The 15,724-nt window shown below is 35.5% G+C and overlaps 1 protein-coding gene across 2 annotated transcripts in view; it reads right to left on the reverse strand.

The window, feature by feature from the left end:
* The window catches only part of WDR70 (WD repeat domain 70), a 128,581-nt gene that overhangs the window by 75,214 nt on the left and 37,643 nt on the right, over positions 1–15,724 (reverse strand). For both annotated transcript variants that reach the window (XM_082074887.1, XM_082074886.1), the window contains exons 8-9: positions 11,053–11,206; positions 9,161–9,237 (exon numbers count right to left, since the gene is read on the reverse strand). In XM_082074887.1, the coding sequence (XP_081931013.1) occupies positions 9,161–9,237; positions 11,053–11,206 (231 nt within the window). The remainder of the gene's footprint in view (positions 1–9,160; positions 9,238–11,052; positions 11,207–15,724) is intronic.

Consider the following 15,724-nt stretch of genomic DNA (forward strand, 5'->3'; position numbering starts at 1 on the left):
AAAAAAAAAAAGTTGTAATTAATGTGCTACAGAAAGAACTATTAGATCCATTTCTCAACAGAAGTTCCACAGGGACAGATCTGCCATCCTCAGAAGGACTCTGTATGGACTTCTCCCTAGCCTCAAAAAGCTGAACAACTTTAACAGACATTCAGAGCTCAAGCTCCAAACCCTTATCCAAAAGCAACTAAGTCTCATGTATGAGTTTTGAAAATATTCTTCTCCATTTATCACCTCACGTGCTGTTTTCTTCACCCAGTTCGTTAACCAATCTGCTGTCATTATCAGCGACTAATACTTAGTGTTCAAGTTTTACTAGAAATAGATTCACACTTTATCTGAAAAAACATGCTTTAATTAAAATCATTTATAAAAATATGAAAGTTTTGAGGCAGTAGTCCAATCTTATGAAATCACATTAGCAACATGTTGTTTTGATTACTTCAGATTGTCAGTTTTATGATCCTTTTCCTACTAGCCAGTCCATGTGAGACAAATGTCTCACATGTATTTACAAGATAAACCCTTTAAAAGTCACAAATAAAATTTACTGGAATGAACAGGAAAAAAATTAACAGATTTTGGATTGTAATTTACTGCTTTTAACCTACTAACAGCTACTATACAAAAATTTACAAAATGTTTGATTAAACGTGAGAAGTTTCTCTCACAAAAGCCCATACAGAATTTCTATGATGTTCTATCCCACTTGCAAAATTATATTTATCAGTCTTAAACAGAATTTTCTGAATGAAAGCATTTCCAGACCAACCAATACCAAGTGAAACCATACACCTTTGAAAAGCCTACTAATAGCGAAATACAGCTTCAGCCTGTTCCAATTGACTTCATGAAAAACAAGAACCACCCAACATACATCTCTTAGGTGCTAAAAAAGCAACTTATCAGTGGAATTTTAACTGTAACAATAATTTATATAACATGAAGACCCTGATAGAAGTAACAATTTTAAATCTCATTACACAATGAAATTACCTGTAATTTCAAATGTCAAAAAACCCAAAGCAAATATTTTTCCCAGGATTTTGATCTATAGGATATTAACTATCATTAGTCATTACTGCATGACTTCAATACAGAATCAGATTTGAACATAAATCATGGCAATTTAATTTTATTTTCTTAGACAGAATACATATTTAATCTTTGTAAGCAAATGTGCCAAAATAAATTCTTGTCTACCCTACTTTACTTTGTCATTATCAAACAAAAACATTAGAGTTTAGTTTACTAAGTCTATTGTACTTCCTATTATTACTAGAATAATCAAAGAATTTTGGTCATTCAAATAAGATGCATATCTCATGAGAAAACAGTCTTTTCATTGAGTTCTAGGTTAAAATAACCACTGAATACCTGAGAGGAAAGGATTTCATCTTCATATAATAAAAGACATAATCAAGTCTTCATGGGAGAAGACAGGAAAGGAAATTGCTGGAGTGAAAGATACTTGTGGAACAAAGCCATCACAATGGAAGTGTTTGTTCACCAATCTGTATATTGCCCAAAAACCTGGGAAGTTTTCTATCAGTAAAACAAGTAAATTCCTGTCTTCTTACCTATCTGATATCAAGCTGAGCTGATGGAAATATTAAAACTTCCAGTCTCCCATGATTTCTATCCTGCCAGAAGTTATTTACGCCTCAGATCAGCCAACCGGGCAGTTCAAAAGTATAACGTAACTCATCTCAAAGTGACCCAGGACCAGGAAAGATGTAATAATTAAACAACTTTTCCAATCTGTCTCATTTTAATGGAAAGGAGGTAGAGAACAAGTTTGAAGGAAAGCTTATACATATAACCTAAGCTGTGCACAATACAGGCGAGAAGTGAAATACTAAGTACTCTAGGACAAGAGAAGCAAATATACACACCGAAACTACTGCCTTCCCATGCTAAGCTAAGAACACAGCGATTGACTTGCAAAAGCCAACTTCCTTTGAAAAGGCTGCCCCTTCTTCCTCCACTCACTGCACCATTCTTAAAGGAATGGAATGGTATTATTTTATGTCCTATATTAATGCCGAAAATTTGCCTAAACTAACATTGTCCTGGGAAAAAAGTACCTCCGCAAAAACTTGATGAAAAAGTTTCAAACTTCAGAATTTCATCTTCATATGAAATATTTCACATGAAGTGAATATGCATAGAATATGCATAGAGTAGGAATAGGAGTAGGAATAGGAGTAGGAATAGGAGTAGGAATAGGAGTAGGAATAGGAGTAGGAATAGGAGTAGGAATAGGAGTAGGAATAGGAGTAGGAATAGGAGTAGGAATAGGAGTAGGAATAGGAGTAGGAATAGGAATACGAATAGAATTACACTGAACTGCACAGGTAGATTCTGCTTTCACCTGTGTCTTCAGATGCACAATATTATTGATACTTAAAACATTTAAGAAGATTATAGCTTCAGTTCTCCAGTTGTCAAACAAGCTACTGCAGGTACTAACAGAGTTCAGACAGACTCCAGGGCTGTGTTAATTTAAAGTGTAATCAGCTTAGGCTGAGAGGCTATCAACCTAGAGTGAGCAGACAGTATGAAACCTGAAGATTAGATTCTATAATCCAAGAAAAATGCCATTTAAACACAGTTTCACAGCCAGCACAGCTGTCCTTCACAGTGCATGGCCAAGCAGGCTGGAGATAACAAATCTCATGCTTTCCTGAGACCATACTGACATGGAAAAAAAATCCAAGGAGCAAGTATGTGAACTGTGTCAGGTGACTTGGCTCTAATGCTTGTGGGGCACAGACCTCATCACCTGAATTAAAACAGAGTCATCTGAGCTGAAGGGAGCTTCCCAGTTCAAGATGGGCAGAATGGTGTTGTGGGAGGAAAAACAACTGATTGCTCTGTGGGCAGGAAAACTGACTGCTGGACATCTTCAGCAGTACTATTCCAGACCTTGCTCAAATCTCTTTTCTGTCAAGCTATCAAGGCTTTATGCAGTTCTGGACCTAACTAAAGGAACACCTGCCAGAAAACAACGATCATCAAGGAGAAGTCATATACTGATAGCTACCACCTACACAGACATACAAACAAGGCAGCTTACGGGAGGGAGACAAGACAGCAGCTATTCTGGATGTGAACCTGGTTAATAGGATGCGTTGTTTACTATATAAAAAGTGAAAGGTAGCTGAGGTTAAAGTGATCATGAAGCAGCACTGTTCACTATGGTGTACGAAATTTCAAAAGCCTCCACCAGTAGCACCAAGGCCATAATGGTGTCCTAAAGGAGAGAAAAATTTCTAAACAGCAATGCTTGCAAACATTATATGGAAGTTATGCAAAAGTACTACCTATACCACTCATCCTTCAAACTGTATTTTTCATGTTTGAAACTAAAAATCACATATACGATATTAAGCTTATCATCAATGGTTGCATTAAAAAGGTAGTTAAGCTACTATGGTCAAGCATTAATAGTTTCAACCCTGAAAGAAGGATTTTAAGAATGTATCCACTTTTCCCTTCTCAACACTCTCTATGGTCATCCGTCATTCCAACTCATAGCACAAGTAACAGAAATTTGTCTCTTTTTTAAGACACAGAGAACATTTACTAAGCAACAGTATGATTAAAACAAAACCAACCAAACAAAAAAAACCCCAAACAACACACCAACATTTAGCACCCTATCCCATGGAGCAGAGTAGCTTCATATTTGAACCATACATTTGACAAAAGTCTAAGGACTAAATTGTACCTTAAATGCAAAATTTTGTTTCAGAGAATCACAGAATGTCCTGAGTCGGAAGGGACCCACAAGGATCATCAAGTTCAACTCCCGTTCTTGTACATGACAACCCCACAGTTCACACCATGTGTCTGAAGGTGGTGTCCAGTCTCTTCTTGAACCTCTTCCTAATGTCCAACCTAAACCTCCCCTGGCACATCTTCCTGCCATTCCCTTGGGTTCTGTCACTGGTCACTAAAGAGAAGAGATCGGTGCCTGGCCCTCCTCCTCCCCTTGTGAGGAAGCTGCAGCTGCCATGAGGTCTCCTCTCAGTCTCCTCCAGGCTGAACAAACCAAGTGTCTTTAGCTGCTCCTCATACGGCTTCCTCTCCAAAACCTTCACCAACTTTGTGGCCATCCTCTGGACACTCTCCAGTAGCTTTATATTTCTGAAGATGTGAAGCTACTTCACTAAATAACTCCATCTATTTAACTGGAGATAGATCTACACTGAAGCACAATTTATCCCCTAAATAACTTATTACAGAGGTCACTTGGTGATAGCAGTCAATATTCTCTAAGATACGTTTTGTAGAGTATGAACATCAACTTAAAATACTAGAGGGTGAGAGAGGAGAAGACTTGTGAGAGGAGTTTTCTACAGTAAACCAGCTGTTAAGCAACCACAGCCCTAGCTGCAGTGACAAATCACATAGTTTAGTACTGCTAAATTTCAAGTTTGGCTGTGATTCTACTTCTAAAAGGAAAAAATACATGAGAGTAGGGACACAGAACACCTGTTGCTGGCACATCCTAATATCACTGAGCTCTCTTGCTTATTCATACACCACTACCTATCACATTTGTGATAAGAAAACATTCAAGTAACGAAAACAATATTATCCGTTTCCTCTTCCTCCTTTGTTTTAACAGAGAAGTCAACTGATATTTTGGGATGATATAAACAAGGACTTAGTTATGTCTTAAAACACAAAGTATTTTTTTAGGTCAGCCTGCTTAGGTGTATTTCCAGAGAGAAAAATAGTTTTTCAAGTCTTTCTCACTTTCAAATTTTTCTTTGACTTTCAGGCAATGTATTAATGTTGGCATTTCCGTTACTATAAACTTTACTGCAGTTCTGTAGACATGCCTAAGATACTGCTGACAGATCCCTGCCCTAATTAGTTTATGTTCTAAATAAGCCTGAATAACATGGTAAAGACATTATGAAAAAGACAAATGTGTTCTCGATCACACACTGCATCTGAGCTTTAGCGAGAACAGCAAGGACTATGTGCAATTAAAAGGGGCTGATTTTTCAGGAATAGCTGTGGGGTATTTAAAGTTCTAGGCAACATATAGCCATAAATAAAAAGATAGCCTGTGCAAGAAAAGTTTAAATCAATTTAATACCGATACTAAAAAGAGCTTTGTATATAGGCTTTAAAAAGAGTGAAAAGTTGGTATAAATGAACAACAAATTAGTGAAAATTGAAATTATCATACCTGTAAGGCAAACTTTTAAAGAAAGAATTACTGCAGTTCCATAGATAAGAGAGCTGAATTTCCATGTCTGCGTTTTCTTTTGATGCAATTTTATTCTAATAACTTGAAATACTGGAAAGCTAAAAGCAGCACTACACAGTTCTGAGCACACATGCACAAGATTTAACCTAGTTTAAAAAATACATTCAAATAAAGAACTCCTTAGCTAAATCTCTAGGTTAATTAGTGTTATTCATCTGTACACTTAAGGTTAATCATCAGATTACTTACAGAACTGACAAATTTCTTACTTCCAACTAAAAGCTAACAGACTCTGAACAATCAGTAAATGCCCAACAAAATTATTATTAATTTCTAATTCAAGAATAATGACACTATTTGTTTAAAAATAAGGTTTTTTAAAAACTTGCTATAACATGAAAAAAAGAAACATGTTTTAACAAGCAATCATCTGCAGTACTTTCAAGGAAAACAAAATGAAGTGAGCTGCTGTAAGTTTTATGTATTTACTAACAATTGCATAAGTGGGCATGAACTTATACAAGTCAAACAGAGGAGTTTTCAGACTTACTCTATAACCATCAGGTCTAAGGTCAGGCTCATTCCAGTGTGTAAGCTGACCAGCTTTGTCAGAAGGAACTGTGTCTTTTTCTTATGTAGACTTTTCTGAGTTTAACGTTGTGTCCTTGAACAGCCATATGAAACACACTGAGACTCCCTGCTGGTAACCCATATATCTGCAGTCTCAAGTAATAAACTTACAAATAGCTTAATCACAAACCAGATGCATTATAGTCAAAACCTACTTATAGGATTTATATTTTAAAATGCAGAGCAAATTTTAACGTCATGAATAAATCACAAGAAACAGACAAAATCTCAAAATATTTCTTTTACAGTAGCAATTCTAAGAGCTTTCATTTGAATTATTGTTTAGTTCAGGATATTACGATTGCCTTAATCACCTGGAATCAAAAGAAACTGCCAAGTGTATATAAAGAATACACCCAAGTAAGAATTTGCCACAAAACACAAAAAGAAGTATGTGTACAAAATATTTTAGAAGCATTTATTTAAACATATTTAAAACGTGTTATTTCCCCTTGACTCCACAAGTCTACTCGCAAAATTTGCTTTTTAACTTCTTTATGCATCATGAAAGCTCCTGCTTTCAACATACCAACCAGAAAATGCAATCTTCTTTCCTTTTTTTTAAACTGTACACAAGTGACATCCATTCAACTAAAGAGACAGACAACGCAAATGCTGTAGCAGTCAGATAAAATATACTCCACATTTTGTAAATAGTTGTAACATTCAGTTTATGAATGACTGTCTGCTCCAGAGGTGGTGCAAGTTCTCTCTATAAGCATATACTATATGGATTAGGGTTTACAGTACGTTTAACACCCCTCAGGCGCTCCCCTGTGTCATCTCCTTCAACCTCAGACACTGCCATTCAGCATGCCTCAAGGAGCGCAACACACATGCTTCAACTGTTACTTTCAGGAGGTTCCAAACCTGTAGATGATAAATGGGAAATCCTTACAACTTCTCTTGCAAGAATCTTTAAAAACAGGTGTTGGTTCTGGCAACCAAGTCTGGAGTACACAGAAGCTGATTAAGTGAGAAGTACCTGTTTAAGAGCTAATACAGCATTGCTTTACTGTTCCATGTGCTGTCCAACAGAGGCTAAAGCCAGCAAAACTGGAGGATGTTCAGCCTTCCTGCATGCCGTTTAAAGGCAACGCTGGTTTCATTCTCCTACATCTATACACTCTGGAGTGACCCTCTGGTGTTCAGTGTTAGGTGTCCTTCTACACATGCCAGATGTGGCAGTTCCTTTTCCAGCGTGAGGATTAAATCTCAACATCTAGAAATCCAGAGAGCACTCCTTCCCTATTAAAATCCAGAGCAGTCACCATAATTCAAGTAATTTCATCTTTCCACAATGTCTAGTACAAATTTTGGAACAAAACTAACAGAAATAAACTGCAAAACTTTCAGAGCTCACCTTTACTGCATACAAGAACAGGAGTGCACTGTCAGGATAAAAAACTTTGAGGTTTTGCCTAGTTTGGAGAAAAGGAGGCTGAGGGGCCACCTCATCGCTCTCTACAGCTTCCTGAGGAGAGGCTGGGGAGAGGGGGGCGCTGAGCTCTTCTCCCTAGGGATAGAGCGACAGGACACACAGGGGCCATTGAAATTGCAAGGGAGGTTCAGACTGGACGTGAGGCAGCATTTCTGTACCAAGAGGGCGGTCAAACACTGGAACAGGCTTCCTGGAAAGGTGGTTGATGCCCCAAGCCTGTCAGTGCTTAAGGGGCATTTGGACAAGGCCCTTAACAACCTGCTGTAACTTCGGTCAACTCTGAGGTGATCAGACAGTAGGACGAGTTGATCATTTTACATCCCCTCCAACTGGAACTATTCTATTCTTGCTTACAGCTCCAGTCTTAAAATTAATTAGTGTTAAACACTGGATACTTCATAGTTTCTGCAGTGGAATATTCACAGGTGGAATTTCACAGGTGGAATATTACCTTTAACATTTAAGTCCTGTGTTGCAAATTAAGCAATCGAAATTGTTTCTTTTCACATGATGTGTCCAAATCCTGCAAAGACCTGTCACTAACATGAAACAAAATTAAATGGGTTTAAAATACTTTTCCTGTAATTTCAGCCATGTAGTGCCTCTCAAAATTAAATTATGCAAACATTTGTAGTAGTGTATATCTGGATTTTACTTACTTGAACAGACCATTTCAATTCACAGAAATTCAAGCATCAAAGATGCACTAAATCCATACTTGGCATATTAGTAAAGCACTTGCTTAGATGGGACAAAATTAGACAGTCTCCATAATTTAGAATATCTTAATCTGTTTTTGATTTTCTGCAAACTATTCAACTTAATTAAGAAGCTGTACTAATGTTTAACTACATTTAAAAGAGCAATGAATTCCTAAAGCATCTATTCTAACATTTAATAAACATATCTACTATGGAAGTAAAACCTGGAAAAAAATAAATAGTTGGCTTAACTTGCACGTATTTTTACAACTGAACTGTAAAGCACACTCTAGTATTCAAGTTTTTTTTTTCCTTCTGCCACGATCTTATCAGAAACTGTGAATTTTCCTATCAAAATCCTTTTTTCATATACTTGTGTGTTAAATCAGTAAGTTGGTCCTTTTTGGGAAAAACAAAACAACAACAAAACCCACACTTGTTGTTTAAAGTAATTGATAATTGGAGTCTTCTGTTTACCATTGACCACATTACAGATACATTAATGAGGCAATTCAGTCTTCCCACTCACTGTCACTCTGGAGTAAAGGAGATTGCATATTTGAAACATTGGTTCAAAAATCATTCATGGTCTTGCTACTGACAGCTGCAGTAACTTTATTAATTAATGCCATTGCCACAGTGACATTTTGCAATTTGATTCTAACCACAAAGATCAAAACTGAAGCCACAAAATAGTTTCTAATAGTCTCTCTGACACTTGTCAAACAACATTCAGCAATATGCCATTAAATTTAACATAAAACTAGCAACTTCCAATTGAAATACTGTGTCTTGCCAGTGAATCCAGTTAGTTTTGAGTCTCTAGACAGGAATTATTCTACCCTGAAGATATCTCAGGTAAAGTTAAATTTTGTCCAAGAATCTTCATTAAAACATATTTAACGAACAAGTTTCATGAAATACCATTAAAAGTAATTTTAAATTACAAACCAAAATAATTAAAACAAAACAAAAATTTAATTATCCAGAGCTGAAACAAATAAAATTTTTGCTTCCAGATCCCACCCAACATTGTCCTGAGCACTTGCTCAGGATTTAAAAAGATTATATTTAAAGCAAATTAGTGTACAGTATTAAAACACTGAAGTCAAGCAAGCCTCTCAAAAAACGATGACAAAGATAGACCTCAATACTCACCCATCATTAGAACATGTCAAAAATTCTTCCTTTATTTTTGGATGCCAGCAACCTGAATTGAGCATTGCTGTGTGACCCTAAGGAAATAAACACAAACAGGTCTTACAAGGTTTTGCAGCATGTCTTATAAGGTTTTATAAGTTTTATTCTAAATACTTCAAGTGGAATCCCATAAAAGCTGAGCGCCAAATCAGATCCTTCTGACCACAGCAATGATTAACTGACATCACAATGATTTAACAGATTTTATGAACTCTGATTAATTTCACCCATGTATGTTTTCATTTGCATGTTATAAAAACCCAGCCATTCTTCTATTTGTATTTTTTCTTTCAGAATATGGCATGGAATCATACTTCCCCCTTTTCTCTTGGGAGAACTGTGATACAGAGAAAGGATGAAAAAACAGGCATCAATATGGTTTCATGCAAATTTGTCCAAGCTACACAAAAATAACAGGAATAACAAAAATTACCAGGGTGGCACTCAATGCTAAAACATACTAAGCAAAGACCTTGTTGAAGAAAACCGAGGAAATAGAATTAAAGGGTCAAGATGGATTTAACCTCAGATGAGTCTTTCATAAATTATTAGAGGCTGCAAATTGAGTAGTCAGCCCTGTTCCTTTAGGATGGACAAACAGAAGGTAAGTATTTTATCCAAAGTAAGTGATTGACATTATGGTGACTAAGAACATAAAATGTCTTTGTCCAGTTGGCTTTACGTCTTTGAAGTACAGGCACATGCTCACTGACTACATTCAAAGAGATATTTGGAAACTACTCCTGCAATTCTGGAATTACTTCAGTTTGCTTTAAGCAAAATATAGAGAGAAATACTGAAAAGTTAATGGGGCAATATAATAAATATTTTAGCATTTTGGCTGTTGGACCACAATACAGTGGAATTCTAGAAGTTTACAAGAGAAAGAAAATCTGAATTATTTTAAAGTAAACAAGAACTAAAGCAGATGTTACCATTTGATGGTTTTATATACATATCACTAGCCAAAAAAAATAGTCATCTGACAAGAACAGCTTTAGGCAAAACAGCATTTAGCCTAGTTATTTGGCAATACGCTTTACAAGCAATAAATAAATCAACTTTATCATCAGTTTGAGCAGTAGATTTTTCTTTACTTTTTAGACTTAAGCTATCTAAAAAACTGACCTGAATTCAAATTATTTATGTAAGTAGAATCCTTGTTTCAGATAGTTTGTGGAAATATGAAGGCAATGTGGTCAAAACCCAATCAACTGTTTTTAAGATACTTCAAAACTATGAATCAGACCTCTGCCACTTGCATTTTTAACTACCATAAAGTGTGCATATTGTTGCTTATTAGTCTTACAGCATGCAAGTAACAGCAATAACAACCTCCAACCCCTGCTGTGAAAGATGTAAATTGTATCAGCAAAATAATGGAGTGTGGAAGAAAGCAATAGCCCAGATCAGATCAATAGCTTCTAGTATTTTTTTGTTGGTTGGACAAGGGTATGGGGGAAGCTGACAATTTTTGAAAGATACCCTGTTCAGAAGATGAATTTGTTGTAGCTGCATAGAAACATTAGTTGGAAGAAACCTCTTGAGTTCACTCAGGTCAACTCCACTGAAAGCCAGATGACAGCCAACAGGCCAATCAGGTCAGGCATGGCTTTGTCTAGCTGGATGTTGAAAATGAATGAAGCTTCTACAACTTCCATTATGTATCAATACATTGACTATCATGAATGAAGCTTCTACAACTTCCATTATGTATCAATACATTGACTATCACAACCCAGAGACAGGGCTTTGCATCCTTCCTTACTCAAGTTCATGAGATTTCTTGTTAAGAGTAAAAATACACAATACTGTCAGTCTTCTGGCATTCAATTAATTTCTGACTTTACCTTTGTGTTTGTCATATCCACAATGTACTGGTCTCCTTTTATGCATTCCATAACTGGGAAGCCATCTCTGTCAAGAACTTTCGCCTGAGAGTTACCAGAGACAACGAGAATGACATCTCCTGTGCTGCTATATTGTAAAGATTTGATTTGGTGACTAAAAGGAAGAAAGAAAAAGAAAGAAAATGTTTCAATTAACTTCAGATCCTGTAAGCCTACACTAAAACAGAAGTGTCAATGGTGAGAAAAGATATTGCAGAAATAAACCCATATATATTCCTATAGTAAAAAGGTCGAAAAAAAATAATCTGAGATTAATGGATTAAAGCTTTTCATTCCTCTGCATCTCCTTCAACAACACAACAAACAATATTATTTAGAAAGTTGGCACCTAAAATGCAATTTCTGGCAAACATATTTAAGAATGCCCTTATAACTCCAAGTGAAACACAGTACGTGTCTGATTCAGCTCATCAGGGCTGAATTTTTTTTTCATCTTCTCAAAAGCAACATGTGGATTTACGGTAACCTATAAATTACTATCAAAGTACATTGTAGTCCTACATAAAACTTCACTGCAGATTGTACACCAGGAAATTAGTCATATGTCAGCATTCTTGCATCTTTTTCTATATCCAGGGATAGTTTCATCAGAATCTTGGACAAAGTTAAATACATCATCAAGCCAAGAAACATGACAGTAGAAAACAATCTGCCTAGTCTACCGTGTCTTACAGGATTGCTCATTTGCTGTAAAGGTTCTCTTACATATGTCTTCTATTGACTGAGAATACCTGGGACAGAAATCATGGAATAATACTATACCAAGACAACAAAAATTATTAAGTGAAAGTGGAAGGATGGCTGATGAGTGAGAAATCCATTTCAAGCTTTGGCATCTTTTCTCAGCATTCTCCTTTATGAGCAAAGTTCACTGCAGTTGCTGTATCTGAAGCAGATATCCCCTTGATCACCAACCAGCTACACTCCATTACAAGGATGCAAAAGGATGCAAATGAGTGTATCCACCCCACATCTGCCAGAATTTATATCCCGGCCCATTCAAATCCCACACAAATCCTAGTAACTTTAAGGAAACTCAATTTAACACAATTTCACACAGTAAAATTAACAGTCAGATGATCAATAGAACTGACTATGCAAATTGTAACTTAATAATTATAACGTTTCATGTCTTATACGGTAGTGATTTCATGACTGACTCAGTAGAAGCTATTATCTGTTAAATTTACCCTCAAACTACGAGTTACAACACAAAACACATAAAACATTGTAATACATGTTTTCAAAATTCTGCATTGATCATAGTAATATAAACTAAACCTAAGTTTTTCATTCAAAAAATGTTTGGCAAAACTGATTACATTAAGATTCAAAAGCCAAAAATTGCTTCAAGCACCCTATGATGTAATATAAACTGGCAGCCAAATTGGCTGAAGTATTATAAACTCTGATTTTTAGTAGAAAGGAGACACTCAAATCTGGGAATTTCCGAAACAGATCACAGGCGATGTCTGAAAAAGCATCTTGAGCCTCAAGAGCAAAAATGGATACTTGCTTAGAAGAGGAGAAAGAAGGTCAGCCACATTAAGGTCAGTAGAAACAGTGAAAAAATTAAAAAGAAACCCAAAGAGAAACAGTACATGAAGTTTAGAAAATTCTCTGAAGACAGCAGATAAACCTAGACTGAAGTATCCATCGGACAGAGCTTTAGAGCAACAAGCATATCTTAGGAATTAATAAATTGTCCCCAGTTGTACTTCAAGTGCTCTTGCCATATGACGTGAATCGTACAAAGCTCAAAATATTCCCAAGCCCCACCTGAGTACTGTATACAGAATGAATAACTTATCTAGTTGTATTTCTCACACTCTAATGCTGAAATTGTCAAAAGAAAATACCCAACACATCTCCAAAGCATAGACTCATGTTTTGCACCTTTCATTAAAATGTTAAGAACCAGAAGCAAACATTTAAAAACTACACTGAAAGATCATTTTTGCTCGATTTATGTCTCATACAAAAAGAGGATTTGGCCAGTAGATATGATCAAACAGGTTGCCCAAAGGTAAAACCTGATTTCTGAGAGAATCCACAACATGTAAAAGCCCACAGAGTCTTCTGGGAAAACTGTTTGTCAGACACTGAATTACTGAAATTAAAACTACAGATATTAACACTGTTAACATGGCACCGTTCATAATTTGACCAATATCTTCATATTGCTGCTTCTTAGTTCTGTATCAGCACGTTGGAACAAACTTTGTTTTCATGTTAGTTTGAACTAAAATTTCTTTTAACAAGGAAGAGCACCTGATTTTACAGTGCCTAGCAAAATGGGAACATAACTAATACTTCATCAAATCAGTCATGTGAAAAAAAAAATAGGTTTGACAGAAAACACTTCAACAACCTTTATCTAAAGGTTAAAAAAACCCACCTTTGTGACTGTGCAGTATGACTTTTAAAATTAAGTCCAAAAATTGGTTCTATAAGCAGGGTATTTGCAAAGTCCCAGAAGTTACCACTTTTCAGATTTTTTATTGGAGCATGACCAAGAGTGCGGCTCTGCAGAGGCAGTTCTTAAAGAAAATATTTTTGGTTCTTATTAATGTTAAAGAAAAAGTCTTGGGATACTTAGAAAAACAGTTTCCTTTAGTAGCACTAATCCAGGTCATTTTGTTTTAAAGCTCCCAAACGTGCACAGTAATTTCTGCCAGGACTTGCAGTACAGAGCTATATACATGGGTAGAATTCACACACAAAAAGAACTTCTACACATGTAACACAGCTTTGTCTTACCCTTGCCTTCACCTTTAACACCAAGGTGTGGTTTGAAGGTACTAGTCTTTTGTCAGGCTTTTTTTTTTTTTCAGTTTTCTTATGTACCAAATCCAAGGAGAAATTAACAGAGTAACCTGATATTATGCTACAAAATGAAGCCTGGACAACACAGGATTTTTCTCAAGCTTTTTTTACTCTCAAAATGAAATTAAATGTATGGCTCCAGAACTGGATTTCGGCTAACACATGAAGCTTCCATACCAGAACTGCTCAGAAATCTTTGAAATTAAGGTCTGTGAAATCTAACAGTCCTTGCAAAGAGTCCACTAAAAATATATATACACCTGGGCATAAGTTACACAATATTCCACATAATGCTCACCAGCATGCCTCAATGTCAGCATGAAGGAAATTTTATTGAGTTTGGATCTTTTTATCAGACAGAGCTATAGCTCCAGTTTAATGTTTACAAAGAGATACAGAAGAGGTATTTAAATAATATATTTTTAAAAACCCAAAATTAGTACATGAGACTTGCAACGTAAGTGACATTCCCGGAGATTTCACCAGTCAATTCTATTTTTAATATTATTTTATATTTATGTTTTTATGTATTACATCGGTATTTCAACATACTCAAACCACAAGAATGTACATTTTACCAAGAACACTCCTATAAAAAATACTTATGAGATACTTAAAACACACTAAATGAACAGGATAACAAGAACTTTAAGCTCACAATTTACCATTACTTTTTACAAAAAGGAGGCTACAAATGTATTTGCAAGCTCTTTTCCTTGAATGGGACGTGTCATTAACATACACTGTACTTGTGGTTTTCACACTGTATTCATGTCTTATTACCAAGTACTACTAAATTTGAATGAACTCTTCTGCTAAATTTGGAAATACTTCAGTTAAAATAATCTCCTACTGTGAGAATAAAGACTGTCAGATCTTTCTTACTGCTCATTTATGACAGAGGAGAGGAAAATACCATTTGTATCCTGCTAACCATGTAAACAAAACTCATGACAGAAAAGTCTGAATGGGACTTCACATTTAGATAATTTTCTTTATTTCAAAGTTACATGTTTACCAAGTTATGTTTTCAAAGTAAATGTGCCATTCATCTGTTTATTATAATATCTGTCAAAGAGATTAGAATTGCATAAGGTATCAAGGCAAAGTTTCTATTTTCCTGATTTTTCATCGTTCAGAACATCAGTAGAATTCCCTTCTATTTTGCTCCTTTTCAGGCCAACAGCCCCATCTTTTTCTCATCTTTCATTATCTAGATTCTTTGCACATCTATAATTAGTCACACACATTCTAAATTGACCAAATTGACCTTCCAAATTGACCAAAACGACCTTCCAAATTGACCAAAACTCAAGTGTAACTTTTTATGACAATAATGATTAAAAATAGACATTCTAAGGACTACTTACTGTGCGTAACAAATTTCAATCCCTTTTTAAGCATACCAAAGTATCTAATAAAGTGCACCACATTAGTCAGACAATAAAAGGTACTTTGCTAGAACTGTGTTATTAATTTATGAATGCATTTATCTGAAAGTTTGATGTGCATAAGACATGCACTTCTTCTGAAGAAGGTCTACATCCTAGTGCTCTGGAATAAGTAAATGTACCTGGTTCATTTTCCTGCTGAATTACCAGTGAACACTATGGACAGTAAGGAGATCGTTCTCTAAAAATGCTTCCTGTATTTTGTTTTAATTTACATATATGAATGTATAGATAAACGTAAATAAATATATAGCTTTTTCCTTTAAAAAATACCAACAGACTTACACTCTTACACTTTTTTTTAATACACACTATGTAGTTATTCAACTAGCAGT

The sequence above is a fragment of the Streptopelia decaocto genome, assembly GCF_964273445.1.
Source record: "Streptopelia decaocto genome assembly, chromosome: Z".
Taxonomy (NCBI): Eukaryota; Metazoa; Chordata; class Aves; order Columbiformes; family Columbidae; genus Streptopelia; species Streptopelia decaocto.